Consider the following 25,000-nt stretch of genomic DNA (forward strand, 5'->3'; position numbering starts at 1 on the left):
CTTAATTTTGGTAGAATAACTGCCGTAATAAACAAATATAAATTATTACTAGAACAGGCATAGGGATATCTTTGTTTCTATATCACATTTTTTGCTTTCAGTTGGTACAATATTGTACAAGTTGTCTTATTCTCTGAATTGTTTTAAATTTTTTACGTGTTCTTGTCAAAAGATTACAATTTCTGTTTAAGTCACTGAACAACTGTATCTTGTCTGTTAAAAGATAGACGGCAAAAAATCTTATTTTCAGGATCGATTGTTTAAAAAAATGATTTCTTTTTACTGAACATAAGTAACGAAGGTTCTTTTATTCAAACACAACAGCGGAATATTAAAATGTAGGAACCGAGCATCATGGGGCCTTTAAAGGAGCCAACATCTCAGCCAGTTGCGGTGTGCCTTCGACTCCAATGATACAGTTGTGCTGTTTGTTCATATGCCGTCTGAGGGCATCCTTGTTAGTAAATCGTTTCGTTCGTTCCGGGCAAATCTCACAGTATATAAGTGCCGCCTCATTGTGTAGTAATTTATGCACGTGTAGAGTTTTTTTGGTTGCCAAACTAGCACCGCAGACATCACAGGAATATCGAATCTTCTTATGATTTCGGTCAATGTGAATCTGTAAATCACTCTGAAAAAAGATACAAGTTATTTACAACAACGAACAGGTACGACTGCTGTTACTTACATTAATGTAGAACAGCTTCCCACATTCTTTGCACTTAAAATCTTTCTGTTTAAGATGGAATTTCATATGCAGCGGCAATGCTGAGGTTGCTATCTGTTTACCACAAATGCTACATACAATTTTTGGTTCTGATGTCCGTATTTTTTCTAATGTTTTGATTTTACTGTTCGGATGATCTCTGCAGCGTTTTCTAAAATCCGAACCACCCTGTAGGATTTGCTTATGTGTCAATAGATGGTAACGCAGCAGATTTCGGGAACGGAAAATATCCTTGCACAACGAACATGGGTAGGATTTTCTTGTATACATCTTCATCAGTTCCTCCGGTACGTGGTCGTTGTTGCCATTTGGTTGAATTATCCCTCGATGGATATTCCAAAGATGGTAGCGATAACCGCTGATCGATTGTATAGACTTTCTAGAGCAAAGTGTGCAATCGTAACGTTTATTACGAAGTGAAAGTGGACTCCCGACCAGTGAACAATGTTTTCGATGGGCTCTATGCACGTGACTACGTTGAAAAACTTCACCACAATCAGTGCATTCGTAATCCCTGCCTGGTTTGTGTTTCTGTCTTTTGTACTTTGACTGATCCATTTCTGTTATCAACTGATCAATATATTCTATCGTTTTTGTAGGATCGCTACTTTCAAAATCAATAGTTGGTAGTTCTGACTCCAGTCCTGTGTCTTCGGGTTCATTTTGTTCTGTGTTCTCAGAAAGATCAGATTCACTTTCTTCCTTAAATAGGCCGGTATCTTCTTCGAATTGTTCTTCTAGTTTAGCAGAACTCTCGTTAGCTGGATGTAATTCGTAAGTAGTGTTTTCTTGCAGTTTAGCTTGTTCACCTGACAGTTGTAGCATAAAATTCAACTGGCCGCGATGACATACTTTGAGAAATTGTACGAAATTCGTGAACTGGTCGTAGCATATCATGCATATTTGTTGGGCTGAAGTAAGAGCAGGTGATTCAATCAAACTAATGTTCAGTAAGCCCGATACGGTTTCATCGTCTCCCAAGCTGTCCAAGCTACAGTTATTACCGTACTCAAACTTCACGCAACAAAGCCGACAATAAGCATGTACATTACGGTTCAAGTTCTCTTCCTCAAATTCTGATTTAGCTAAACGACAACCACCATCTACTAAAACTTCCTCGATTTCTTTGGGTTCCCGACGTTTCCTTTTTGTTGTGTTAACATTTAAAGGAGCCTCTTCTGCAGTCTCATTAATGTCATCTCCTTCGGATTTTTTCGAAAAACTTTCCGTTTTTCTGTTACTAGTTTTTTGAATACCGTCATTTTCTACCTTTAGGTGCTTCTTTGTCTTGCGCCCTTTTTCGGGTGCTGACTGCTTTTCGAAAGCAGGTGGTAGTTCGCAGTCTAGATTCAGTGTTGGTACCGCGCCTGCTATCAGTTTTCTTCGGGTATCCTGAGAGTTTCTGGTTACAATTGATTCATCAAAGTGTTTCTCGCACACGAACATATACCCAGGCGGAACGTATCCCTCCGGGCGTCGGCAAGCACGCATCCAAGTCAATAACAGATCCGGATTTTTCCTTGGTAACGGGTACATGTAGATACCTTCGTAGGAATAACGATTAGAGAGACAGTTTAGGACTGCACATATTTTTACCATTTTGAGGAGCTGAATATAAACAAAAAAATTGATTTAAAAGAAAAACTAGCAAATGGCTATTTTTAAGAAATTATTATTCATACTAGGTGTATCGATCACCAGTTTATAGTCACAGCAGAAATTAACAAAACTTTTCACATATACTGATAGGTACCATCAACGCCAAAATGTAATTTTATTCATGCGAAAAGCCAATGTAAACAAAAATCTCGTTTTGTCATGGATTTTGGTCCGTATAACAGTGACTGACAAAATTAAAGATCCACCTGCAAAAGTTGATTTTTTCAGCACCTGCCGGACATTTATTGCCGATGAGTATCCAACTGTTGGATAATTATGACTTTATGAGTGAGGAAAAACTCAAATTTTCAAGGTGTAAGAAAATTTTAGAGAAACATGAGGATCTAAGAAAACGATGAACATAAGCCGTAATGCTGTGTAGAGAAGATTTATCCGTCGAGCTAGAAAATAAAAAAATTAACTTCCAAAACCTTCGATAAAGTGTTTACACTTCAGTAACATTCCTTCTATTCCAATATGCAGCCCTATCGGCACAAGCGCGCAATTCAAATTTCTGGAAACGAAAAAAACAAATAGCAGATCATCCTCCCCATTTGGGGATCTAAGACGTCCATTTTCATCTTGGTACTGTTCGCTTTCAATTGTATATCCTGAAAATCTCAAAAGAAGCATGAAAACGTTGCTTTAATAGAAACTGCTGTGATCTTTTAAAAATACACAAAGTACATACCGTTATATTAGTTGAGCTTCACTTTTTTGTATGGATGAGCTGACATTATTCAACTTCAATTTCAGTTGAACAACAACACAAAAAACGAGCAAAATCTCTGAGCAAATTTAAAATGTATCATTAATCGAAACTGTATAATTTGTTAGATTTTCTTATACGTTCTACCGATCGAGTGTGGCTTATCAGATTCATTGGATTTTCCTATAAATTTTAATGTCTCTTTTAGGACCTAACTGTAAAATTTATCGAATTTCTCTGATTTTTTTAGTGAGTAAAGCGTTAGCTTGTATGCGGACTGTTAATAATAACAATATTATTGTAAAGACCCTATAAAAATTATCGCCCGATTTCGTTCAGTGCGTCACGAACATAAATTTTCGCAGGGCTGTAGCCACGTCAACAGACGCCATTTTGACACAAATACGTTCCACAAACGAAACTCTCTTGTCCCCCACCGTGTTTTTCTGTTTTCCCCTCTCGAGAGCTGCAGAATGCAGAACAGGATCAACAACACGAACAGCAGCGCACGTGAAAAACAAAAATGGCTGACCGAGCGATTGTTTTCGTTGCGTGAGTGCTTCTATTGATAAACTTTGGGACGCGAAATTACCAGTGATAAATGGGTTAGAACCGGATTAAAATAGTATCAAAAGTTACACGAATGCCGTAGAATCATGAAGAGGTAAGTTTCCGGGGTCGAACGTTGTTGGTTGGTCGGAAAAAATGGGCTCAAAAAAGTTGTGCAATTCGATGCTACGGGAGAATTTTTTTCTGTGGAACCCATGCATGCAGGTGATTTTCTTGAGGTGGCCTTTTCGCAATGAGTGGTTTATTTTCACATAAGGTGGTGGGAAAGTTGCACTCGGATGGGCCTACAATTATGCTTTATAAAAAAGAAATGAATAAGCTAATGGTTTGTTGATTATCTTCCATTCAGAAAATTAAACACCTTGGAACTGCGTAGGTTGAAGGAGGAAGGGGGTCGAGGAGCAGCAGAATGTGATGTGGAAGATGATGGCCCGGTGACCCCTAGCAAGAGGGGGCGAAAATCGGTCGCACCTAGCTCCAGTCCAAAGCGATCCGGAGGAAAAACGACCAAGAGTTCGGTTGCAGGATTCGGTAAAAGGGCACGAAAAGAAGATCCCCGAGAGAATCAAGATTTGAGCAAGGAGGAAATCGCGTTGATGTTTATGGAAGTGAGTGATTTGACATAAAGTTTATGATTCAGCGGAAATAACAATCCTTTATTTTCTTCAGGTGTCCGAAAAAATCGACCGTTGCTTCGACTTTGATCTGCAGAAATGGCTAAACCGTTATGAGAGTCTTGGTGGGGGAATCAACTTCCCGGAGGCGGCAATGTTGATTATGAGTGCGGCTCAAATTTACGGCCGCAAGGTTGACTACCTGGAGGACATGATACTTCACATGGACCAGGATCAGAAGGGCCGCGAAGAGTGTTTAAGAGAAGAAGGTGGCGATGCAATGGAAGGCCCGAGTAAGTCAACTACCGGCCGAAAACGTCGCTTTCAACCGCAATCGCTTTCGGATTGTTTCACCGATTTAGAGTTCAGCTGTGTGGATGGCAAAATGCTTTCGATCGAATCTTTGGTCACCAAAGTCGATCGAGTTACCGTTGATGGACGAAACAAGTTCCAGCAAATGCAGGAGCTCTGTAACGAACTACGCTCGATGCCAACCAAACAGCGAAGGCAAGAAATTTTGAACCGTCTGCGGGATGAAGCAAACATTCCCCCGATAATGTCCAGCCACACGGCAGCCAGGAAAAATCAAGTTTTGGATTTGGAATCCGGCGAAACGATTGGAACTCGTTACGACTATCAAGTCTATTTGAACTTCATTGACGTGCGTACTGGTTCGCTCATTCCAGAGCATGATCTGAAGAAATTTTTCCAACGATGCGATGTGATTGATTACCTGTACGAACAACAGGAATTTGATTCGAAACGGTGTAAACGCATGGGTCAGCCGGAGCCAGAAAAAGTATTTCCACTGAAACCACGAGAGTTCAAAATCTATATTCCTCCAGACTATCTGCAAAACAAGTACCGCATACGAGTGCACGATACCTCCGATTTTGACAATGCACTTCATCAAGCTAAAAGTAGCAACTATCGACAAGATCCTATTTTGACGCTGATGAAAAGCAGATTTGCTGATCAAGCTAAACTTCCCGAATTTGACGAACCTCTAGCTGTGGAAAATTGTAACGATGACGTAGAGCCGGAAAACATTTCATTTGACAATGTTCTTACGTCTTCGATTGTTGAGAATGTTGCTGTACCAGTAGAAAATGTTCCAGATCCTTCACTGGCAAATGAATCAAAAGACAGTCCCCGCCAAGATGGAACAACTGCTGATAGTACGGATTCTACAGCCTCGGTCACTATAGAAGAAAGTCCGAACGATAGTACAAAACAAATTGATTCGAATGACAGTTCCCATAACGACATAAACACATCTGCATGTGACAGCGTGTTCGATGAGCCGGAATATCCACTGATGGAGATCAGTGATCTACCGGATTCCAATCAAACGACAGATCTCAATACATCGACGTCGTTGACAGATCCGCACTCCGATTTGAACACATCTTTAAGCCACGCAAATCAGCCCAAATCGAAGGAATCCTCCCCGGAACCGGAACTGATGGCCCTTGAATGTCGATCGCTCAACGGCACTGACAGCTTGAATGATCCCCGACAACCAAAATCTTCCTCCCGACTCAGCCTGGAGGACGAAGGCATCGGAGCGGATCGTGAATCGCTGGGCAAAGGTTCACCGCTCGGCTTTAGTTCCGAATCCGATCGACACCCACCCCGTACCGATTCGATGATGAGTGATTGCATCGGATCGTTACCGAAGACACCGGAACCGACCCCGTTCTTCGGTGGTGGAACAATCATCCTCAATGGGTCCTACAGCACCGGTCGGACCCTGTCCCTCAAACCGACGCTGCTAACGCTGAATATACTGGGTATCCCGGAGTGTCATCTGCGAAAGCATTTGCTGTTTGCGTTACCTCCGGAGTACAAGCGGATGAAAATGGACGTAAGTTTTTCGATTAAATTAACCAAATCTTGGATAAATTTTCACACATTTGATTTAAACTTTTCCGACAGCTGGTGCGAAAGACGAGCGACCGAGGCAAGGACATGTTCACGCTGGCAGTTTACAGCCTCAGCCCGAGGGCTCCAAAGAATCCGGAATGGTTGAAACGAGCTGCTACGCCTGAGTTGGAAGGTGAGTCATTGTAACGAATAAGGAATTCTTCTAAATTTCAGTCCGTCTATAATTATGGAAATTCTGAGGACGCCTTCCGTAAAAACACACCTTCAATGATTAACTAGGCTATTAGTACATTAGAGCCATTTAAAATTGTCGGCAGGATGGAATTATACCAACTCAAATATAGCAACCTAAACAAATGGAAACATATACCTTGTGCCCATCTACACCTTGGTAGACATGTTCGTCGCCAGTATGACTCTTAGTTATATTCTCACCCGTGTTATTTTCACTTCATCCCACGCAAGAGAAAACGCATTCAGATCTATCAGTCTGATTTCCAATATTTTGACACCAGAAAATGTATTTCTTAATGGAAATTTAGCATCATGGATTCACTTGTGGGCTGTTTGTGTAAATCAAACGATTGTTTTGCATAAATTTTGAGGTCTCAATAGTCCATAAACATTTGACTTAGGTCACAAGGATTCTAACTGCAAACATTTTTTTGTTCCTCTAAGATAAAATAGGGAAGGGCTAAAATCAGAATTGAAATATTTAGAGATTATAATAGGCTCAAAGCTATCATGGAATGCACAGATGCGTTTAATCGCTAAACATACAGCAGCTTTGGGCTCTCTTCCATTGAGAAGAAAAAGGTCGTAAAACATAATGAACAAAAAAAAACAATCAATATCGATCAAAAAAGATGTCCCTGATAGTGAACCCATTTGCCCTCCAAAATGTATGGTGCTTCAATCCTATGTGAAATTTTCTTTCTACCAACCGGGGTTTCAGTTGGTCTAAAAGATTTCAAAATTCTATTCATTTTATTAATTCAAAAATTTGCAATTATTCCACAAACACAAAAAAATCGATTTCCGGAGTTAAAAGTCGTTGTAAATGCCGAGAGTTTCAGTCATTCCAAAAGGTTTTTTAACCTATTCAATAACAGAACCGTTTTATCTCCATCCCCCGAACCAGATTGTCACGGTTTCGACGAGTTTGCGGACATACTGGCCGGGCCGTACGGCAAGTGTCTGTACAGTTTGGCACCGATGAGCGACGGGCAACGATCGTCACGGGCCTCTACGCCGGAAAGTGAATTTTTCGGCTTCGACAGCACCATTTCAATAACTCGTCGCATCTTGGAAGATCCGAGCGATTTTGAGGATTTCGTTGATGCACTGGAACAGCTACCAGCGGAGGAGCCACGTGAAAAGCCGTTTGAACCCGAAAGGACTATTGGGAATGTTTCACAGGACCAGGTTGTTTCTACAGATAAACCTTTGGAAGCTGTGTTAGCTGAGAAAAGTGCTGAAGAGGTTCCGTTAGAAGCAAACGCAGTCCAGCAGTCCAACTCTCAACAGTCTACCCCGACGCGTACAATGTCCAGGGATTCAGGCATATCGGATGAGCAGAATGAGCGTCGCGAAAGTCGATCCAAGGAAGGCAGTCCGGAACCAGGGATAGTTGTCAGTAACCCTGCTCAAGAACCGGCAGTTGCACCGACCGTAGAACTCGAGTCCGCATTGACCAGTGCCAAATACATTCAAAGCGTTGCGGAAGCTAAGGAGCTCATCGAGAAGGTCAATAATTGGCACCGGAAATTAAAACCCATTTTGATTCAATCGGAGAAACGAAACCACTTTGACATCCATGCTTACGGAACAGAAATTATTGATTCGTTTCCAGCAGATGTGGAACCTGAAAAGGCGGCGCCCATCAATTTTGCCCACGTTATGGAAAACAAACAACAGGACTGCACAGCACGGTACTTCCTGTCGATGTTAATGCTTGCAAACACGAATAACGTGCAGATTGTGACGAACAATCAGGACGCACATAGGTTAACCACGAAAAAAGACATAGAACTGCGATTGCTCAGCCGAAAGAGACACCACCAGGAAATGGAATCGATGGGCGAACGTATACCATGTGATAATACTCCGTCCGGAAAGGCGGCAAACAAAATTAAATCTCCACGGGGGAAAAAACGAAAACGTTTGCTCGAAGACGGAGAAGACGATGGAGTTATGTTTGAGGAATGTAACGGCGACGAGTTGAGCGGGATTCAGCGGTTGCGAAGTGCTAACGAAGACGATGATTCCGAAGACGAAGATTTTCTAGAACGTATACGTCAAATTTACCCGGACATGAACGGAGAGGAAACCAGACGAAAACGGATAGCTTTCCAGCGGGGTATGCGACATTGTACGTACGGAATAGCAACAACCGACGAACCGCTACCCGTCTCTTCTAAAGAACAAACTGCTGAAAATGCAGCTTGTCCGGTTTCAAACGATGGTGAGCAAATTCTCAATAACTCAACACAACCGGCCTCAGCACAAATTCCGAATGATTCTCCCAGTCTTGGCAATTTGTCTGAAAAACAAGTTGAGGATACTAGCGTGGAACGACCCAATCCGACGGACACACAAATTGAAATGGAAGACGAAATCCTCTCGGTCGATCTACTCACGAATGAAGCTGTGATAGGGCCGCCGATCGGTGTCCCCGTTGACGAGCAGGAACCTTGCTGCTCCAAAAGCATCATTTCGGTTTCCGAATCCGGGTACCAATCAATGATGGGTCTCGGCGAATGCTAGTAGAGGTAATGGTTAAAATGTTTTTGGCTATTATTTTTTTCTCACGCTCTTTTTTTCTTAGTAGTAGGACCAAACTTCCGGGCACCGTCAACATCATCAGCGTACCGTACGGTGAGTTATTTTTACATCTTAGAACACCGGCGTCAAATTATCGAAAATAATTTTATTTGTTGATTAGATCATATGCAGTTTCCAGAACAAATTGTGTCGTTTTAGGCGTTAAGTAAAAAATCTCTTTAACTCCACACTTTTTTGTTGGATATAAGCTGAAAAATTAGTTTTAAGTTTGCTTTTTTGTGCACCTCCTTACAGTGACGCAAATGTATTCCTTCAGATTTAGTTCAGTTGTATCAACGCATTTGATTTCGTACCAGGTACCAGTGAAGTTTCTTTTCTTTGAACAAAGCAAAAACATCTTGACAGCCATATTTTTGGTTAACACTTTTCGTACTCGAATTTATTTCTTTATTTACAAGCATCTAATGTTTCCTTTAACATACTAGAAATTTTCATATACATTTGCTTTATGCTTATTTCCATTTACACTTTTGCATTTTCATTTTTTCTAAGTGCAACCTGCACGTTCACTACTTTAATTTACTAGAACTAGAACAAACCCAACCCCAATGACGCTTTTCGGAAAAGTAGAAATAGCAACCGTTCAGATATCCAGTGATTTTTTTTTTCAAACTTAACAGATAAAACTTTTCGAGGTTAGAAAAAAAAATATGTACATAGGCAAAACTTGGACAGTTAAAGAGTTTAGGGAGCTGTGTGTAGCCAATATCTATTCTGGACTATTTTAGAAAGCACACACGTGACAGGCGAATAGAGAAAATAAACTTGAAACTTATTGTAAAAATCGGTATATTTTGTAATAAAATAAATCAAAGTTGACTTTTGTTGTTCTACTTCCCCTAGCTGATAAATTCACAGTTATTCAAACTAAACTTAAGCTTACCTTCTTCAGTCTTGTGTATGTACAACAACGATATCAAACGCTTTCCGAAACGTCTGCAATAAATAGAAAACGGGAAAGAAATTTGAATTAAATTAACTTAGATTTGTGCACAAAAAATTGATTTGGGTGCATCAAGCATACAGTCAATAAGAACATTAAAAATGCTTTTAGCACGACGAGCAATAGAAAAAATGTTTTAAAGCTTGCGAGTTGATGATCTGAGGAAGGCAAAAATCGGTAATGAGCACCAGGTTAGTCAAAGCAGCAGCCTGCCTACGATATATGGAATAAGAAAAGGAAGTTAAACAATTTTGTAGACGAAAAAAGAGGGCCTGAACAAACTCCTTCCCAAAAAGCCTCCACTAATAGAGATATTCCTTCTTGTACGACATTTTTCGACGCCTTAGTGTATTCCGATCCTGACGATCATGTGGGGATTACATCCGAACGCTACGAAAAATACTGGAATTAACGAATTCCAAGACGCTCTCCGCTGGTGTTTGTTGATGTTGAAAAAGCATTCGATCTACTGAACCATGAAAACATCTGAACCATACGGCTCTAAGACCCGTAGAATCGCTAATTTTTATGATAATCCGTTGAAAATCCGTAGGAAATGCTGAAAATGCGTAGATTTCGAACATCGATCCGAAGAAGTGCTCAAAATCCGTAGGTCTACAGAGTACAACAGTCAATTTGGCGCTATTTGGTATCCAAACTCGCGGCTCAAGACCACTGCAAGGGATCAATGACCTCTCCTCTAACGACTAAAGATCTTGGCTCCGCTTGGTTTGGCTCGAGGCTCACTCCTCTTTGCCCGAATCGAGAGCAGCTTATCCTAGACTCGCGCCTGTCACAGCACACGTCCGGGGCTTTACGAAAGATCCTTGGATCATTCCCGGCGAAGACGTCATCCTACAGCGACTCGAGTGACTCACTAGCCACTGAAATACGCATAGTTGACGAGAACCTTGGTTGGAAGCGAGTGAAGATGCACAGACTGTGGTGCAAGGACACAATGCCTTTGAGAACCCGAGCAGATCGAACAGATCAAACTAAACGTTGGAATGAGGCGCCATCATAATTTGCAATCGAAGCGGCAATCGGTTATATGAAATGTGACCAAACCCCTGAAATCAATTGCCAAAATTGCATACAAAAAAAAGCTCACCTAAACCTTGGTATTCCAGTTGCTTCCATCCTCCGGTAGCAGATTGTTCGTGATCAGCAGCACGATATCGACGATCCACCAGATGCCGATTCCACCGAGCGTTAGCAGCTTTCCGACTGCGGTTCCCGTCTGGCCCAAACAGAACCGGTCCATTCCCAGGAAGCCCAACAGGATGCTGTATAGTAGGGTGGTCACGAAATAGTGATCCGTGTACCGCACGCAGGGAACTCCATCCCGCATAAACTCTCTAGGACCAAAGCACTCGATCTGATCGAACACCAAACACTTGACCTTGGTCGTTTCGACGTCGTCGTAGTAGACGCCCCCGAACTTGACACACCCGTGCCCGAGCTCTTCCTTGGCCGTGTGGTTTCCCTTGTGGTCGACCGGTTCGTCGCAATCCATGAAATCGAGCGGCAGGAAGGAACATTTCACGAGCGGCCCTAGTGGGTTGAACTCGTTCGACTGGTTAATCGAGGACGATGACGAGGAACCGTCCCGGGCATTGTCCTTGGTTATTTGGGCAGTTTCCACGATCAGAATGCTGGTTATCAGCAACAGGAACAGACGTTTTTTCACCATTTTCCGTGAGATTTGGTCAATTTGGCTGGTGCTTTTTCTGCAAACTTTTTTGTTATTGTTATGATTTTTGTAAGGGAATCCTAGCGTAATACTTCAATTGGTCCAAATTTAAATCACGACAAACATTTTAACAAGATTTTTCTTGAGTACTTTTAAATATCCGTTTTTTTATTTGTAAGGATAGCTAATATTAATTATATGAAAAAACGTTTGAAATAACTAAAAAGAGGAAAATTTTCAAACGCAATTTGTGAACATACACCCTTTTCACGTGTCAATATGAATTGCAGTATGTTCAAATGTTTACCCCTTCAGAAACAGTTTCTATGGTTTGTTTACAATATTATTATTGAATGAATTTTTCATTTATATTAGCTGGTAAAATTTCAACAGCAGTTTTCTTCAATTAAAAAATGAAACAATCACCGTGAAAACATGAACGTAAAAATTTACCTATCGTCGAAGCTGATCGAACAATGCACCTTCTGCCAGCTGTACGGATTGATCGAGGTCCAGCGAGATGAGATCCGTTTCGTGGTGCTTGACAACAAACTTCTGCACGGTACCTATCTGATAGGGGAAATCAGCAGCAACGAGGTCGAATATCGGCGGCAGTTATACGATGATACCGACCCGGCGGCGACGATAACCCGCCAACCGGACATCCTGCAGACGGAGCAAAACTTCCTGAGGCTATCGATTTCCGAGAAGGGCAAAATCCGGCATGTCATTACCAAAGTTAAGGGCGTCACGATCGAAACGCTCAATAAAGTTCTCATAATTTACGATACCCTCGGGTTCGCGAATTTGGCCGAAAATCAGCTGAACGAGGATGAACAGGACAGTGACCTGCTGCATCTGGCTAGTTTGATAAAATCCTCTAAGCCGCCACAAAACGTTCCACTCAAGCAACTGTTTCGGGGCGTCTTGGATAGTGGGACCGGTCAAATGTTCAAATTTATAGGGGAACCGATACGATTGCTGCTAGGGTTGATTTTCCGTAAGACCGCACTGTTTTATCACTTCTCGGAATGGAATTCCAGCATCCAAATTAAAGGATACGAAGGGTAAGATTGTGACCAAATGATTAATGTCCTTATAAGTTCCGTTTCTGACTTGGAATCCTTTAATTTCAGTGCGAAATGGTCCCTTCTTTTCGATATTGGCTTCGGAGTGGCCATTTTTTCTTTAGTATTATGGTTCGGTAATCCAGGAGCTTATTTCATGGAGTACGCTGAGGTCAGTGAGGAACCAAGTAAAACGCCCTTGAGGCACACTTACTCTAACTTTTCTTGTTCGAAACTTCAGCTGGTCGTGCACTATTTGCGGGAGCTTCTGCAAACTCTTCGAGGAAGCCCGATTGGACTGAAACTGAACGCCCCGCTGAACGATTTCTTCCTGAACTGCTTCCTGTACCACGTGGAGCTCTGGTGGACGTTCCTCATCATTGTGTCGCCCGCCATACGGTTCCTGTTCATTCCACTGTCGATCCTGGGTTTGCTAGGATTGTCCTTCCAGCTAGCGATGCTCTCGGATTTGATCATTCTGATAAGCTTACACGCACACTGCTTCTACATCTACGCAGCTGTGTAAGATTTTTTTTTTCTTCTAACAAGTCTCAAGTTTTATGATAGCATTTGTAACATTTCACAGTCTCTACCGGATAGAGGTCGGTGGTCTTCTTGCTCTCTACCGGATAGTGCTCGGTAAGAAGAAGAACGTCCTGAGGGACCGGGTGGAATCGCACGAGTACATGAATCGGCAGCTTTTCCTGGCTACCCTCACCTTCGCGGTTTTGCTGTTCCTACTGCCAACGATTCTCGTCTACTATGTAGTATTTGCCACTGTAAGTTCACCTTGAAAAACGACTGACGAGAACCAGCTAATTTTTTGTTTTTTATCCCCAGCTTCGTTTCGCAATATTCTGTGCCTCGTTCCTGCTCATGACGGTAAGGCGAATCATATTACGGTTTCCCTTCGATGGAATGATCCGTTGGATTCAGGGGGTCTACACCAATTTGGAAAGTTTGGAGATCTACAACATAGGGTCCTATGCAAAAGAAAACATCACCATAATTTATATCGCGCCCAGATCCAGTAGTTTTTGGGGTAGTCTATCGGTGACTGGCGGCAGTAAACTGAGTCAGAAAAATGGTCTCAACGGAACGATTTCAATTGGAAAATTCTTCGGCAGTTTAGTGCGGGGAGAAATGGTCCCGTTTATACAACCAGACGAAAGCTTGCATCGTTTGAAGGAAGAGAAGATTGACTGATGAATGCGACGACGGAAATAAACATGTCCTTATTTTGAACTTTTTGTTTTCTTAATTATTCTAATTACAAAACGTGGAATATTTTTGGAACCAGCAATTAAATTCGATATTTTGAAAATTCTGAAATTGTATACAATATCTAAATTTCGAAGATACCCCCTATAAACTCCTTCCTTTCGCGTTTGTAGCTACGTTTGCTTTTTTTGTTAGCAAAATTCTTCAAATGACAGGTCAAACACAATCATAAAATGTTGCTTAATTGTCACCATTAGATATATTTGCTTTAAAGAAATTGCTCACCTTCCGTTCGATTCCGTCAACTAACCCGTTCCATTCTCGGCCGTTCCACCGAACAGAGAACTGAACAGCTCATTTTTTGCTTCATCCGTCCACTCGTGGCGATCTTCCGGGGCCATAAAGTTGACCAGTTTTTTGTGAACGACATATCTAGTGAAAATAAAGCGATGAGTTAATGTACCTGACCTTTTCTGAAGTGCCTCATCTATATAAAGTACCTAATTTTACGCCCCTTGGAAGCCCTGGTGTCCACCTGTTTCTTCATCTTACTGCGAAGTTTCTGTAGTTCGGCCAATTTGGCCCCAATCTCCTGAGGGTTCTCGACCGTGTTCGACTTGAACTCGATCAGTTCTCTCAACAGAGCGTGATAGAAATCGCTATCATCAAAAATTTCTCCACTGAATACGGGTTCCGGTTCGTTCGAGTTTTCCGAATCGATTGCCACCGGTTGTGTCGGTTTCTCGAACAGTTCGTAACCCCCTCGGTATTGTTGGGTTTTCTTGATCAATTCGTCTTTCGCCAGAAGACTACTTTCTATTTTCCGAATGATGTTCATTGTTTGGTTGGCATTCTTTATGTTGCTAGAAGCTCTGACTCGATCGTGCCATTTTTGAATGACATCGTTTCGGTAGGGTTTGAAACAGGAAAAGTTATTGCTGATGGTCGTTTCAAACTCATGTAATCGACGAGTTTTGGCATCTTTCTTTCCTGATAAATCTTTTGATTTCCTCTTGCTACCAGGTTTAAGAAGATTTTTAGTTTCAGGAAATCGACTAGCAAGAAGACCTTGTAGCTCAAGTAGATTGCTAAGGGTTGAATCTACCGATTTCAATATCCCATCAGATGTTTCTTTAAATTTATCATCACGAAGGAAAGCGGTGAACTTTTCTCCCGTAGGTAATGAATTTGCGGTTACAATAGAGGATTGCATTTTTATGCGCATCTCCAGAAGTCGTTCCCACATTTGAAGCTGATTCTGAACGCAAATTCCCTTCTGTATCGATTCCTGGCGATTTTCGTCCTGGAGTAACTTTTGGGAAGGCATTTGGCTGCTCGAGTTTCCCAAGAAATCTCCCAAGTTAAATTGATCGTCGTCGATCTCGGAATCGTCCTCTTCTCCACTATCTTCCTCCTCGCTTTCAACATCGTCTTCAAACTCTGAGCCTTCATCTTGCTCGCTGGAATTTTCCGGTGACTTCAATCTCACAAATGCTCCGGGCCTAATGGTATCGTGCTCTCCTTCCGACTCATCAACGTCTTCCATCATATCCTCTACATCCGATCTGTCTTCTTTGTCGGAATCCTCAGAGCCGATTTCATCCTCGAAAACGTCTTTCCTCGACGAAACCTTACCCTGGTACTTTTGATCCACCGAGTCCAACAGTTGCGCGTTTTGCTTCCGGATGTCGCTGAGTCCTCGGCGCGATATCCGCTCCAGCTCCAAGTCATTTTCGTCGAACTCGGTCAGTCGAGGTCGCGTGGAACCACCTCCTCCATCGTCATCGTCATCTGCTTCGGATGAATCAGACCCGGGGCCAGCAAAACCCAGTCCTCGTTGGCCGGTCAGCTGAGCGTGAATCTTCTCCGAAACGGTCTTCGGGGTGCGGCCTTTTGGCTTGAATTTCTGCATTTTTTTATGATTTTTAATCACTGTACGGAACAAATCCTAAAAAACCTGGAATCGTTCCGATAAATCTGTTTAAAGTCGGACGCACATGGTTTCCATTTATTTACGTTTGAATACACTGAGCGAAATGATGAGAACATAATTGTGAAATTTGGCATATGTTTTATTTTTAAAGTTAATTAAATGTTGCGGTAACTTCCGAAATAGCCCAACTTGAGTATCTACTATTATTTTTAACTTACTTACTCATTTATACTTACTTAATGTTTCCGCACCGATCCTCCGGTGCATATAGGGCCTTGGTAAAAGACCTCCATTGTTGACGATCCGGAACCAACGTGTTTACTTTGTCCCAGTCAAGACTCTCGTCGACAATTCAACTAATTATAAAAAAAATTATAATGAAAATTCAAGTAACAGAAATTTAGTATTTTATAGATCCGGTTGATCCGTGATGTGGTCAAAATCAGTATAGATCTGACATAAATGGTCGGAGATGAGTGATGTTTATACAAATAGTTGATTGGATGGGAATTCAGCAAAGGTAAAAAAAATAATTCGTTGAGTTGTTAAAAAAGCAAATCTGTGAAAAAATAATGCTATAAAATATTAAATTTTATATACATCTTCAATCTTCAATCAATAACAAGGTTTGAGAAACTCTTGCCAGTGGGTACAACTGGGAGGGAATGTAAAATGTTTGCGAAATCGACATTTCTCTGCAGTTTGACAACATTTTGACGCATCCCGCAAGTTGTATTTTGTTGTTTTATCTTTCATTCGCACCCGAAAATTAAGCAAAGGATTCAGCAAAAAACTAACTCAAGAATGAAATCTTTTTGTTTTATTTCAATAAATCGTTTTAAATAAGTGAACTAATTACTCAATTCAGTTATACGAAATTGCACCAAGTGGGCGCGTAGATTTGAAGTGAAAATTAAATCCGGAATTGCGGCAGAAGAGCCAATCGAAGTTAAAAGTTTGGCGCCACCAACAAAATCCGAATGACGTGGAGAAAGTTCCATTAGCAAGAAATCAAACCATAAATCTTAGCCAATATTTTGTCAAGTATTCTACGTAAAACTTCATAAAAATGTTCGAAATCAGTGATACACAGAGTAAGTCTGGTCATTCTTCTTTACAAAAAGGAAGGAAATGATTCAAAATTGTATCTCTGTTTTTCAGAAATCGGTGTTGGGTTGGCCGGGTTCGGAGTGGCCTTCCTGTTTCTGGGAGTGCTACTGCTGTTCGATAAAGGTCTACTAGCTATAGGAAATGTATAATTCACATTTGTTGTAATAATAAGCTATCAAATTGAACTAACATTTGACCCCTTTCAGATACTCTTCATCTGCGGCCTGGCCTGTGTGATTGGTCTGGAACGGACGTTCCGGTTCTTTTTCCAGAAGCACAAGGTCAAGGCATCGATAGCGTTCTTCGGTGGAATCGTGATCGTGCTTGTCGGCTGGCCCTTGATTGGAATGTTGATTGAAACGTACGGCTTCATTCTGCTGTTCAGTGGATTCTTTCCAGTGGCTATCAACTTCCTGCGGCGGGTGCCGATTCTTGGCAGTTTCCTGAATATGCCGGGCGTTAGTAAGGTAAAATTATCTCAAATTTACTATTTTGACTACTCATCGATTCAACTAAAACTGGAAAATATGGATTTTCACTTTGTTCCAGATTGTGGACCGATTGGCAGGAGATTCGAATCGAACTACGGTATGATAGCAATAAGCTAAGATCAATTCATCCCTAGACTAGAGTGGGTAAGGATTAAATTATGTATATCGTCGTAAGTCAAGCGGCTCTCGGCCATTTAAAGTAAACCAAAAAAAAAATCTAACAAATCAATCACTTTGGTTTGCACTTGTTTTTCATTAGTTTCCTTTGCTGCGGATTCGCGCACGATGAAGATTTAAATTGAAAAATAAAGACAACTTGCATAATGTATTATACTTAAAGAGAAAAGAGTCGACGCGTTGTTGGAAGATTAAATTTTTGTAATGTGCATTTTTCGTTGTACCACCGGTGAACGATTTTTTATGAACGATGTTTGATAGAGCAAAAATGGCTTTGACATTCAATGTAAAATAATCGTCTCATGGAAAAACTAAAAGTGTATTGATTGGTTAGAGAAAAGAACTTCCCTGGTGGTGGGTTTAGGTTATTAGATATTTTGCGTATATATATATATATATTACGTTCATATCTTCGAGTATTCCGAAGACATTTTCCACGCACTTGTATACCGCTCACAAGTGATTTTTAAAAACCTGAAACTCGTCAATAATTTTGATAATTTAAATGGAACAAAACCAACGGAAAAAGAGGAAAATAAATTAACATGTTTTCTCTGATTTTCAGTATCATTTTTTTTATGGAAAATATGTTCATTTAATTTTTTTTTAAATAATTCATTTAAAAATGTGTATTGATTTTTTTATAATTAGCATAATAATACCACTATAATACGTTGCATAATTAATACGTTTTAAAGCTAACAAATACTCTTCATTATGTGCGAATCGAACATAATTAGGTGTTTTTTATTATTTCGTTATTTTCAAATCAAATAAAATTATTGGAGAAAAAATATTTTTTTTCTGGTGAAGATTTTAAATATAGAAAGTAATTTTTTTTTGTCATTCTAGGTCTGATTTTAGCTTTACGGCGTGTTCGTAAATTGATTTTTTCTATCGAAGTGATTTTTTCTATCGATGTTGGCGTTCGTAAATTAAACAAACTGTATGCAAAAGCATTGGAAGGTGATTTGACATCTACCAAACAAATCGATGCATCACCCAAACAATCAGTTTACGAACACGCCGTTAGAATATGAGCACCGGTCAGGTTTCATAGCTATAATAACACTCCATTTTGACACTTCGACGGCGCACCGCCAGGTTTCAAACCAGGTGTTATCTTGCTCCCGGGTGTTAAAAAAGCGAACCAGGAGCCACATTTGAATACCGACCAGCTCCTGATTTTACAGATGCTAAAGTGTGTAGGGAAAATTTACAAGAGAAAATAGCAACAAACAACAACAACACCTATCGGTGCGTCACCAGTGGCAAAAATGGAAACCAGCACTTACCGGTGCTCAAATGAGCTAGCTCTAGTTTATATTAGCTATGAGCAGATGAGAAATCCTCGATAGCCAAAACAACTTTACAGCAACGCTGATTTGTTCGTAGATATCGAGGTTGATCAGAGGCGGGATTATGGAACTCGAAACAATCGAGTTTCGTTCGATTCGACCGACTTTGGCATTATCGATCTTGAAAGAGCTTAAAATTTAGAACTCGAACGAGATATGTAATACCGATTCTAATTCGATTAGAGTTAAAACTCGACACGAGTATCTCGAATCGAATAGGATTAATAATTTCACCCCAGTTTTCATGTTTTTTTTAAATAATGGAAACAAATCCAGAAAAATACGAATTTATTTTTACAATACTCTGGCAATCGGGCCAGTCCGTATTTTCCTTCATTTGTCAATTTTACTTTGATGACCCGGGCATGTGGAGAAATTCCGGGAAGTTTGGAATGCTCACCCTACAATAAATAGCACAAGCCAACAAAATTATCATTTTTCCGATGTGCAAAGAATTAAAGAGCGTATTTTAACTAAATTCAGGATGCTGACTTCAAATCTGCAATAATATTTTATATTCTAGCAGCTTTCTTTTTTGTAAAAACTTTTGAAAATAGGTAAAAATTCAATAAAGAGTTTTGTGCACTTTCGCTAATTCTCCCAAAATCAGATATTCAAACATAAAGGGCGAATACGAAATTAATGCGACACCGAAAATGTCATGCCAATTCTCTTATAGTGTTTAGAATCAATCTAAAATTTAGGGTAGGTAGTTTTATACACATATTAACTTCAAAAAATCTAAAGAAAAGTTAATCGATGGAGCCTTGAGTGTAAAATTGAACGCATTTTCGCTTGATGCTCTCCATCAAAGTCTTTATAGTGTCATCCGGTACCAGTTTCTTAGTTTTTTTTTTCATTTTCTTAACATGCCCTTCTGCTCTTTGAATGTCTTCTTGCCCTTCGGAAGTTCCTGCTTCATTATTGTCCAGTACTGCTCCACCGGCGCAGCTCCGGACAGTTTGGCGGGTTCATGTCCTTTGGAACAAAATGGACAGAATTGGCCTCATACCACTCCAGGACACTTTTAGAATAGTGACATGATGCCAAATCTGGCTGTAATTGCAGAGCTTCGTCGTGCTGCTGCAAGAACGGAAAAAGGCGCTTCTCGAGGTACTCAAATTTTTAGATCTCGCCATTTATTGTGCCCTTTGTCACGAAAGGTTCAGGTCCGCAAGAGCAGATGTTCTGCCAAACGAGATATTTGGAGGCGAACTTCGACATTTTCTGCTTTTTAAATTTGTCGTCCACATCGAACTTGCTCTTGCCGGTGAAAAACTCCAACCGGCTTTTATATACGTTTCGCCGCCCATCACACAGCAGCCATATTTTGTCGGCATCTTCTCGTAGAGCTTTCGTGCCCGAGTTTTAGCCGTCGATGTAGCATTTGAGTTTGTTTAACGTATTTGTTGCTATATTATTATCTGCGTGTACCTGTCATCATCATCATTTGAGTAAAATTTACTATTTGTGCTAAAACATTCTCTGCGTGTATCTGTCATCATCGTCATCGTCATTGAAGACAAACATAAACAAAATTAGTGTGAAGCAAACGTGAAAAGAGCAAGCTAACCGAAATCGAAAAGTCGCCATTGCGTTCGGCTTAATTACCGCGAGTTTGCTGCTGATTCCACCATCTCGTTGGAGGTACACCCGCGAGGTGCCCTGGAGAACGAGACGCTGCTGATTCCAAGACCGTTACGGGAGGAACGAAAAAGAAGTCGATTAACCAGGTCAGTAAATTCCTACACAACATCCTCGAGCGGGCAAATCAAGACAAAATGCTCTCCATAAACAGTTCCGTATGAGGCTTCGTGCAGAATTCCGGGAAGGCTAGGGAGCGGAAGGATCCGAGATCGGCAACTAAACGGAACAAGGCAAGAAAGTTCCGTTTCCACGGAGAGCGGACATCGGAAGAAATAACTTCCGATCACTATTGGCTGCAAGGAACATTTCCCAGATCCCCAAATTGGGGCTTTTATTGGGAGCTGAAAACCGACGCTGCCTGGAGTCTGTCTTTTCCGGAGCCGAAAGTTGTTTCGTCCGGGAGCCGGAGTCGTGTTTCTTCTGGAAGTTGGTCGATCAGCTGCTGTCAGTGGTGCCCAAGTCTGCTTCGGTCATCGGATGACATTGAGGTTGCTGTAAAGGAAAAGTAAATAAGAAAAGAAACATGTAAGTACTAGCGCTAGTCAGAAGAAAGAAGAAGCTGCAGCGAAGTAAGAAGAAGAAATAAGAAGCAGGTAAGCAAGAAGAAGAAGCAGCAGTAAAGGAAAAAGAAGAGCAAGAGCGAAATAGAAGAAGAAGAAGCAGAATGGAAGAAGAAGAGTAGAAGCAGAATGGAAGAAGAACGGTAGAAGCAGAATGGAAGAAGAAGAAGGAGAGGATGATGATGAGCGGGAGAAGAAGAAGTAGATCGAAAGAAAGTATGCGGTCTGAAAATTAAGAAAACAATGATTGGAAATAGAAATAAGCAACAAATTTGTTTTGGTTTTGTTTTGTGGCGTAGTTTTATGTATGTTTTGGTGATTTGTGTTTCCTCCCCCATTGCTAGCCGGGAGAGAAGCAAAAGAACTTCAACATCGATTTTGCCGCTTATCGCGGTTTGGGGAGTTTTGTACCTTGTATGTATGTAGTCCAGCTCTCTTCTTTGCATTCTGGACGTAGCTCTGCAACATGCCGAGCTTTTTAGCCAAATCATGGCTTGAAACGTTGGGATTTGCTTTAATCATCCGCTTCACCTTTGCCTCCGTCTTTTTGTTCTTCGGTCCCGGTTTCTTTTTCAAACTCTTTGCTGTGGTCCAACGTCAACCGCTCCTGGAACCGCTTCAACACTCTGGAGACGGTTGAATAATGAATGTTCAACATTTTTCCCAACATGCCGGTGCGACAGGTCAGGAAATTCCAGGTGTTTGGAAGGAATTTGTTCTCTCGACTCAGGTTGGTTCACCTTCATTCTCGTTGAATCAAATAATACGACTTCCGAGTTTGACAGCTCTTAAACAATATACATCAATGAGAAAGTGTGAAAAATTTGGTTGATTTGTAACCAATGGTAAAAATGTTATGCCCTGTTGCGTGTTCGCCCTTTACCAGAAACTACTTTCTATTCAGCCATAATGGAAAGTAGAAGGCAATATACTGAACTTATTTCCAGTACTTTTGTATGTTAAAAATATTATGTATTCTCTGGGATGGTATATGTGAAAAAAATCAATTCATAGAGGTCCCCGATCAAATTTGCCCATGGCCCCCAGAAGGATTAATCCGGCCCTCGTGATTCCTTTCATTCTGCAAAACATTGTTTCTAAAAGAGTACTTATAATTTAACTGTTACCGAATTACCGTTATATATAGTATATAAATAATTTACCATTGGCGATTATTCGTTGAAATAATTTTTTGAATGTAAATATAGCATAAGTCAACCTTCAACGAGTTCCAAGACTACCAGTTAAGAAACAGCTTTACTTTTTCTTTCAACATTTCGCAGGACGACTGAAATCAACTGGAAAACCACCGAATCCAAACAGGAAGAAAATTTCCTTCTAATAAAGCTTGATTCGCATTTATTTTATTTATGTTTTAGCTTCGATATTGCATTTCTAGACAGCCGAAAGCCGTTTGCAATTTTAAAAACTATTCTTTTCGCCAATCGTCGTCGTCAATGTCAGAGCAGCATTTGCTTAAGTCTATTGCTAAAATGAACTAACACCTAGATTATTTAAAATGGGGAATAGCTCGTGCCGATTCAGGTTCGTATCCGAGGGTTGGGGTTCGTTTGAGATTATAGTTGATTTTTTTGTTGGATGAGGTTTCAGTTTTGTTTTTTTTTTCTGTTTTCAGATTTGCTTTTTCTGAGAAGGGAAAGTGAAAATAATTCAAAACTCGACTGTGATTTCTGTTGTGTTTCGTTATTGTTTTTTACTTCTTCTTTTAATCTCAGGCTCATGCATTCCTATTATAGTTCGCCGTTTACATTTTCGTTGCATTAACGTTAAACTTCGAGTTTTTGTTTCTTTGTACAAATAGTGTGTTTTTTGTGTAGTGCTCAAGAAATTCGAACAAAACAGTCAATCGCTTGTGAGGATATTGATCGAGGTAGGAGAGAGACAGTATTTTAGGATAAGATAGGAGGGGGGTCTTGGGAAGGGGTTTGTTCTAGCCGGGATCTGGGATTGGATGGGAAAGGATTGGAATAGAAAGGGGGTGGGGATCTAAACGCGTTAAAAGCATAACAGGACAGTGAGGGTCTTACAGGAACTTCTTGATTTCATCGTACAACACCAACACGAAGGCACCGCCAGTACCACGGAGAACGTTGGAGAAGGCGCCCTTGAAGAATGCACCGGTACCTTCCTGTTTGGCGATGGTGGCCCAGCAATGCAGGGTGCCCTTGTAAACCATCTCGGACTTGGCACGGCCAGACTGCATCATCATACGACGTCGGACGGTATCGAAGGGATAGGACACGATACCAGCGACGGTGGTGACGACCTGAAATAGAGCATAAGTTCGTAGGTAAGTGACCATCGTGAACTGGAGATTACATTCAACTCCTTAACGTACCTGTGCGATAGCCCAGCTGACATACCATGGGGTGGTCTTGGGGTTTGGCAGCATACCACGGGCAGTGTCGTAGAAGCCGAAGTAGGCAGCACGATAGATGATGATACCCTGGACGGATACACCGAAACCACGGTACAGACCGACTAAACCGTCAGACTTGAAGATCTTGCCCAAGCAATCGCCCAAGCCCTTGAACTCACGCTCACCACCGACACCACCTTTGCCGACATCAGCGGCCAAACTGTTGACATTTGAGAAGGTTATAGTAATGCACAATTCCAATACCTTCAGAACTTACCGGGTACGGGCGAAGTCGAGCGGGTAGACGAAGCACAGCGAGGTGGCTCCAGCCATACCACCGGAGGCCAAGTTACCGATGAAGTAGCGCATGAACTGGGTGTTCTTGTCCACACCGCCCAGGAACACCTGCTTGTACTTGTCCTTGAAGGCGAAGTTCAGCGCCTGGGTCGGGAAGTACCGGATAACGTTGGCCATGTTACCACGCCAGTAGGCGGTGACGCCCTGCTCCTTGGGGATGCGCACGAAACAGTCAACCATGCCCTTGTACCGGTCGGCTTCGGCGATCTGCTTCGAGATGTGCTGAACCTGGAGCAGCAGCTTGACACGCTCGATCGGAGCTACGGCGGTCTTCGAGACGGCCGCCGAGATACCGCCGGCGGCGAAATCCTTCATGAAGGCAACGGGATCGGCTAACGACATGGTGGCGTCGGGTGGTGGTTGACGAGCTGGAAAGATAACAGCATGATATAGAATTTTGCGAGCAATCAAATTGGCCTCAAAATTTTGCCATAGACATTGATCTTGTATTGTTCATTATAGTATTCCGTCTCACGACATAACTTGATGAACATTCCTCTAAATTCCTTCAAATAATTCGGACCATGACAACCGTTCTCGGATCGCGTATGGAAGATTTATTTCTCCCCTCGCCTCCCTAATTATGTTAGTGAGAGTCTTCCATGCAGTAATGTCAAAACTTTCAATTTGAATTATGAAATCTCTTGGAAGTTGTTCGAGATATGACAAATTTGAAGTTTGATTTGTATGGAAGCCTCCTCTCCCATTTAAGAAGTGAGTGAGGGCGAAGGTTTCGAATGCAACAAAATATCTTAAACGGCAAAACTTGCACGAAAATTTAATGAAGAGTCTTGACAGAATAACGAAGGGACAGGGCTGGATTAAGCCATCGGAAACCCGAAAACCCTATGAATATTTTTTTTTCATATGCCCTCCCAGAGAAAACATAATATTTTAAACACATAAAGGAACTGGAAATGTGTTCAGTATATTGCCAGATTATCCGGTTTTATACGGACATGTCCAAATATTCAATTTAAATAATTAGGAAAGTTGCGGTCCGGCCCGGTTAGCCGAAAATCTTAGAAGAAAGCCCAGTTTTTCCCAGATTTT

General features: G+C 41.3%; 7 protein-coding genes across 10 annotated transcripts in view; 3 read left to right on the forward strand and 4 right to left on the reverse strand.

Moving 5' to 3' along the window:
* The window catches only part of LOC129737612 (carbonic anhydrase 1-like), a 36,926-nt gene that overhangs the window by 2,759 nt on the left and 9,167 nt on the right, over positions 1 to 25,000 (reverse strand). The window lies entirely within an intron of this gene.
* On the reverse strand, positions 106 to 3,289 carry LOC129737583 (zinc finger protein 19-like). 2 transcript variants are annotated; one of them, XM_055728751.1, is made up of 3 exons: positions 3,078 to 3,289; positions 689 to 2,335; positions 106 to 631 (listed from the first exon to the last, which is right to left on the reverse strand). In XM_055728751.1, the coding sequence occupies exons 2-3, from the start codon at positions 2,324 to 2,326 to the stop codon at positions 353 to 355; spliced, it is 1,917 nt and encodes a 638-aa protein (XP_055584726.1). In that variant the 5' UTR covers positions 2,327 to 2,335; positions 3,078 to 3,289; the 3' UTR covers positions 106 to 352. The 2 variants fall into 2 exon arrangements, with proteins under 2 accessions (XP_055584726.1, XP_055584721.1); XM_055728746.1 differs by lacking the exon at positions 3,078 to 3,289 and adding an exon at positions 2,410 to 2,695 and having other exon boundaries at positions 107 to 631.
* Positions 3,559 to 9,829, forward strand: LOC129737571 (uncharacterized). 2 transcript variants are annotated; one of them, XM_055728736.1, is made up of 6 exons: positions 3,559 to 3,759; positions 4,015 to 4,273; positions 4,335 to 6,146; positions 6,218 to 6,338; positions 7,308 to 8,937; positions 8,994 to 9,829. In XM_055728736.1, the coding sequence occupies exons 1-5, from the start codon at positions 3,752 to 3,754 to the stop codon at positions 8,930 to 8,932; spliced, it is 3,825 nt and encodes a 1,274-aa protein (XP_055584711.1). In that variant the 5' UTR covers positions 3,559 to 3,751; the 3' UTR covers positions 8,933 to 8,937; positions 8,994 to 9,829. The 2 variants fall into 2 exon arrangements, with proteins under 2 accessions (XP_055584711.1, XP_055584706.1); XM_055728731.1 differs by having other exon boundaries at positions 8,997 to 9,829.
* LOC129737604 (protein Aatf) lies at positions 9,593 to 15,952 on the reverse strand. The gene is made up of 3 exons (XM_055728767.1): positions 14,435 to 15,952; positions 14,220 to 14,366; positions 9,593 to 9,946 (listed from the first exon to the last, which is right to left on the reverse strand). Exons 1-2 carry the CDS (start codon positions 15,844 to 15,846, stop codon positions 14,240 to 14,242), a joined length of 1,539 nt encoding a protein of 512 aa, XP_055584742.1. The 5' UTR covers positions 15,847 to 15,952; the 3' UTR covers positions 9,593 to 9,946; positions 14,220 to 14,239.
* Positions 12,009 to 13,958, forward strand: LOC129737596 (uncharacterized). Its single transcript, XM_055728759.1, is given in 8 exon segments — positions 12,009 to 12,713; positions 12,783 to 12,855; positions 12,857 to 12,885; positions 12,955 to 12,985; positions 12,987 to 13,037; positions 13,039 to 13,235; positions 13,300 to 13,492; positions 13,554 to 13,958. Coding segments are annotated over 8 exon segments (1,572 nt in total). The 5' UTR covers positions 12,009 to 12,081; the 3' UTR covers positions 13,920 to 13,958.
* On the forward strand, positions 16,621 to 18,096 carry LOC129737628 (vesicle transport protein GOT1B). The gene is made up of 4 exons (XM_055728791.1): positions 16,621 to 16,961; positions 17,029 to 17,120; positions 17,184 to 17,444; positions 17,527 to 18,096. The coding sequence occupies exons 1-4, from the start codon at positions 16,937 to 16,939 to the stop codon at positions 17,569 to 17,571; spliced, it is 423 nt and encodes a 140-aa protein (XP_055584766.1). The 5' UTR covers positions 16,621 to 16,936; the 3' UTR covers positions 17,572 to 18,096.
* On the reverse strand, positions 22,899 to 24,338 carry LOC129737621 (ADP,ATP carrier protein 2). The gene is made up of 3 exons (XM_055728785.1): positions 23,868 to 24,338; positions 23,570 to 23,810; positions 22,899 to 23,497 (listed from the first exon to the last, which is right to left on the reverse strand). The coding sequence occupies exons 1-3, from the start codon at positions 24,287 to 24,289 to the stop codon at positions 23,255 to 23,257; spliced, it is 906 nt and encodes a 301-aa protein (XP_055584760.1). The 5' UTR covers positions 24,290 to 24,338; the 3' UTR covers positions 22,899 to 23,254.

The sequence above is a fragment of the Uranotaenia lowii genome, chromosome 1 (assembly GCF_029784155.1).
Source record: "Uranotaenia lowii strain MFRU-FL chromosome 1, ASM2978415v1, whole genome shotgun sequence".
Taxonomy (NCBI): Eukaryota; Metazoa; Arthropoda; class Insecta; order Diptera; family Culicidae; genus Uranotaenia; species Uranotaenia lowii.

Excerpts from the sequence above, each read along its gene's own strand:
- LOC129737583 (XM_055728751.1), bottom strand. The coding sequence starts at position 2,326 with ATGGTAAAAATATGTGCAGTCCTAAACTGTCTCTCTAATCGTTATTCC. Across the intron at positions 632-688 it reads GGAAGCTGTTCTACATTAAT|AGTGATTTACAGATTCACAT; the intron begins GTAAGTAACAGC and ends ATCTTTTTTCAG.
- LOC129737571 (XM_055728736.1), top strand. Across the intron at positions 4,274-4,334 it reads TCGCGTTGATGTTTATGGAA|GTGTCCGAAAAAATCGACCG; the intron begins GTGAGTGATTTG and ends TATTTTCTTCAG. Across the intron at positions 6,339-7,307 it reads TGCTACGCCTGAGTTGGAAG|ATTGTCACGGTTTCGACGAG; the intron begins GTGAGTCATTGT and ends CCCCCGAACCAG.
- LOC129737604 (XM_055728767.1), bottom strand. The coding sequence starts at position 15,846 with ATGCAGAAATTCAAGCCAAAAGGCCGCACCCCGAAGACCGTTTCGGAG. Across the intron at positions 14,367-14,434 it reads TCCAAGGGGCGTAAAATTAG|ATATGTCGTTCACAAAAAAC; the intron begins GTACTTTATATA and ends TATTTTCACTAG.
- LOC129737628 (XM_055728791.1), top strand. The coding sequence starts at position 16,937 with ATGTTCGAAATCAGTGATACACAGA. Across the intron at positions 16,962-17,028 it reads CGAAATCAGTGATACACAGA|AAATCGGTGTTGGGTTGGCC; the intron begins GTAAGTCTGGTC and ends TCTGTTTTTCAG. Across the intron at positions 17,445-17,526 it reads ATATGCCGGGCGTTAGTAAG|ATTGTGGACCGATTGGCAGG; the intron begins GTAAAATTATCT and ends ACTTTGTTCCAG.
- LOC129737621 (XM_055728785.1), bottom strand. The coding sequence starts at position 24,289 with ATGTCGTTAGCCGATCCCGTTGCCTTCATGAAGGATTTCGCCGCCGGC. Across the intron at positions 23,811-23,867 it reads CTCGACTTCGCCCGTACCCG|TTTGGCCGCTGATGTCGGCA; the intron begins GTAAGTTCTGAA and ends AAATGTCAACAG. Across the intron at positions 23,498-23,569 it reads TCAGCTGGGCTATCGCACAG|GTCGTCACCACCGTCGCTGG; the intron begins GTACGTTAAGGA and ends GCTCTATTTCAG.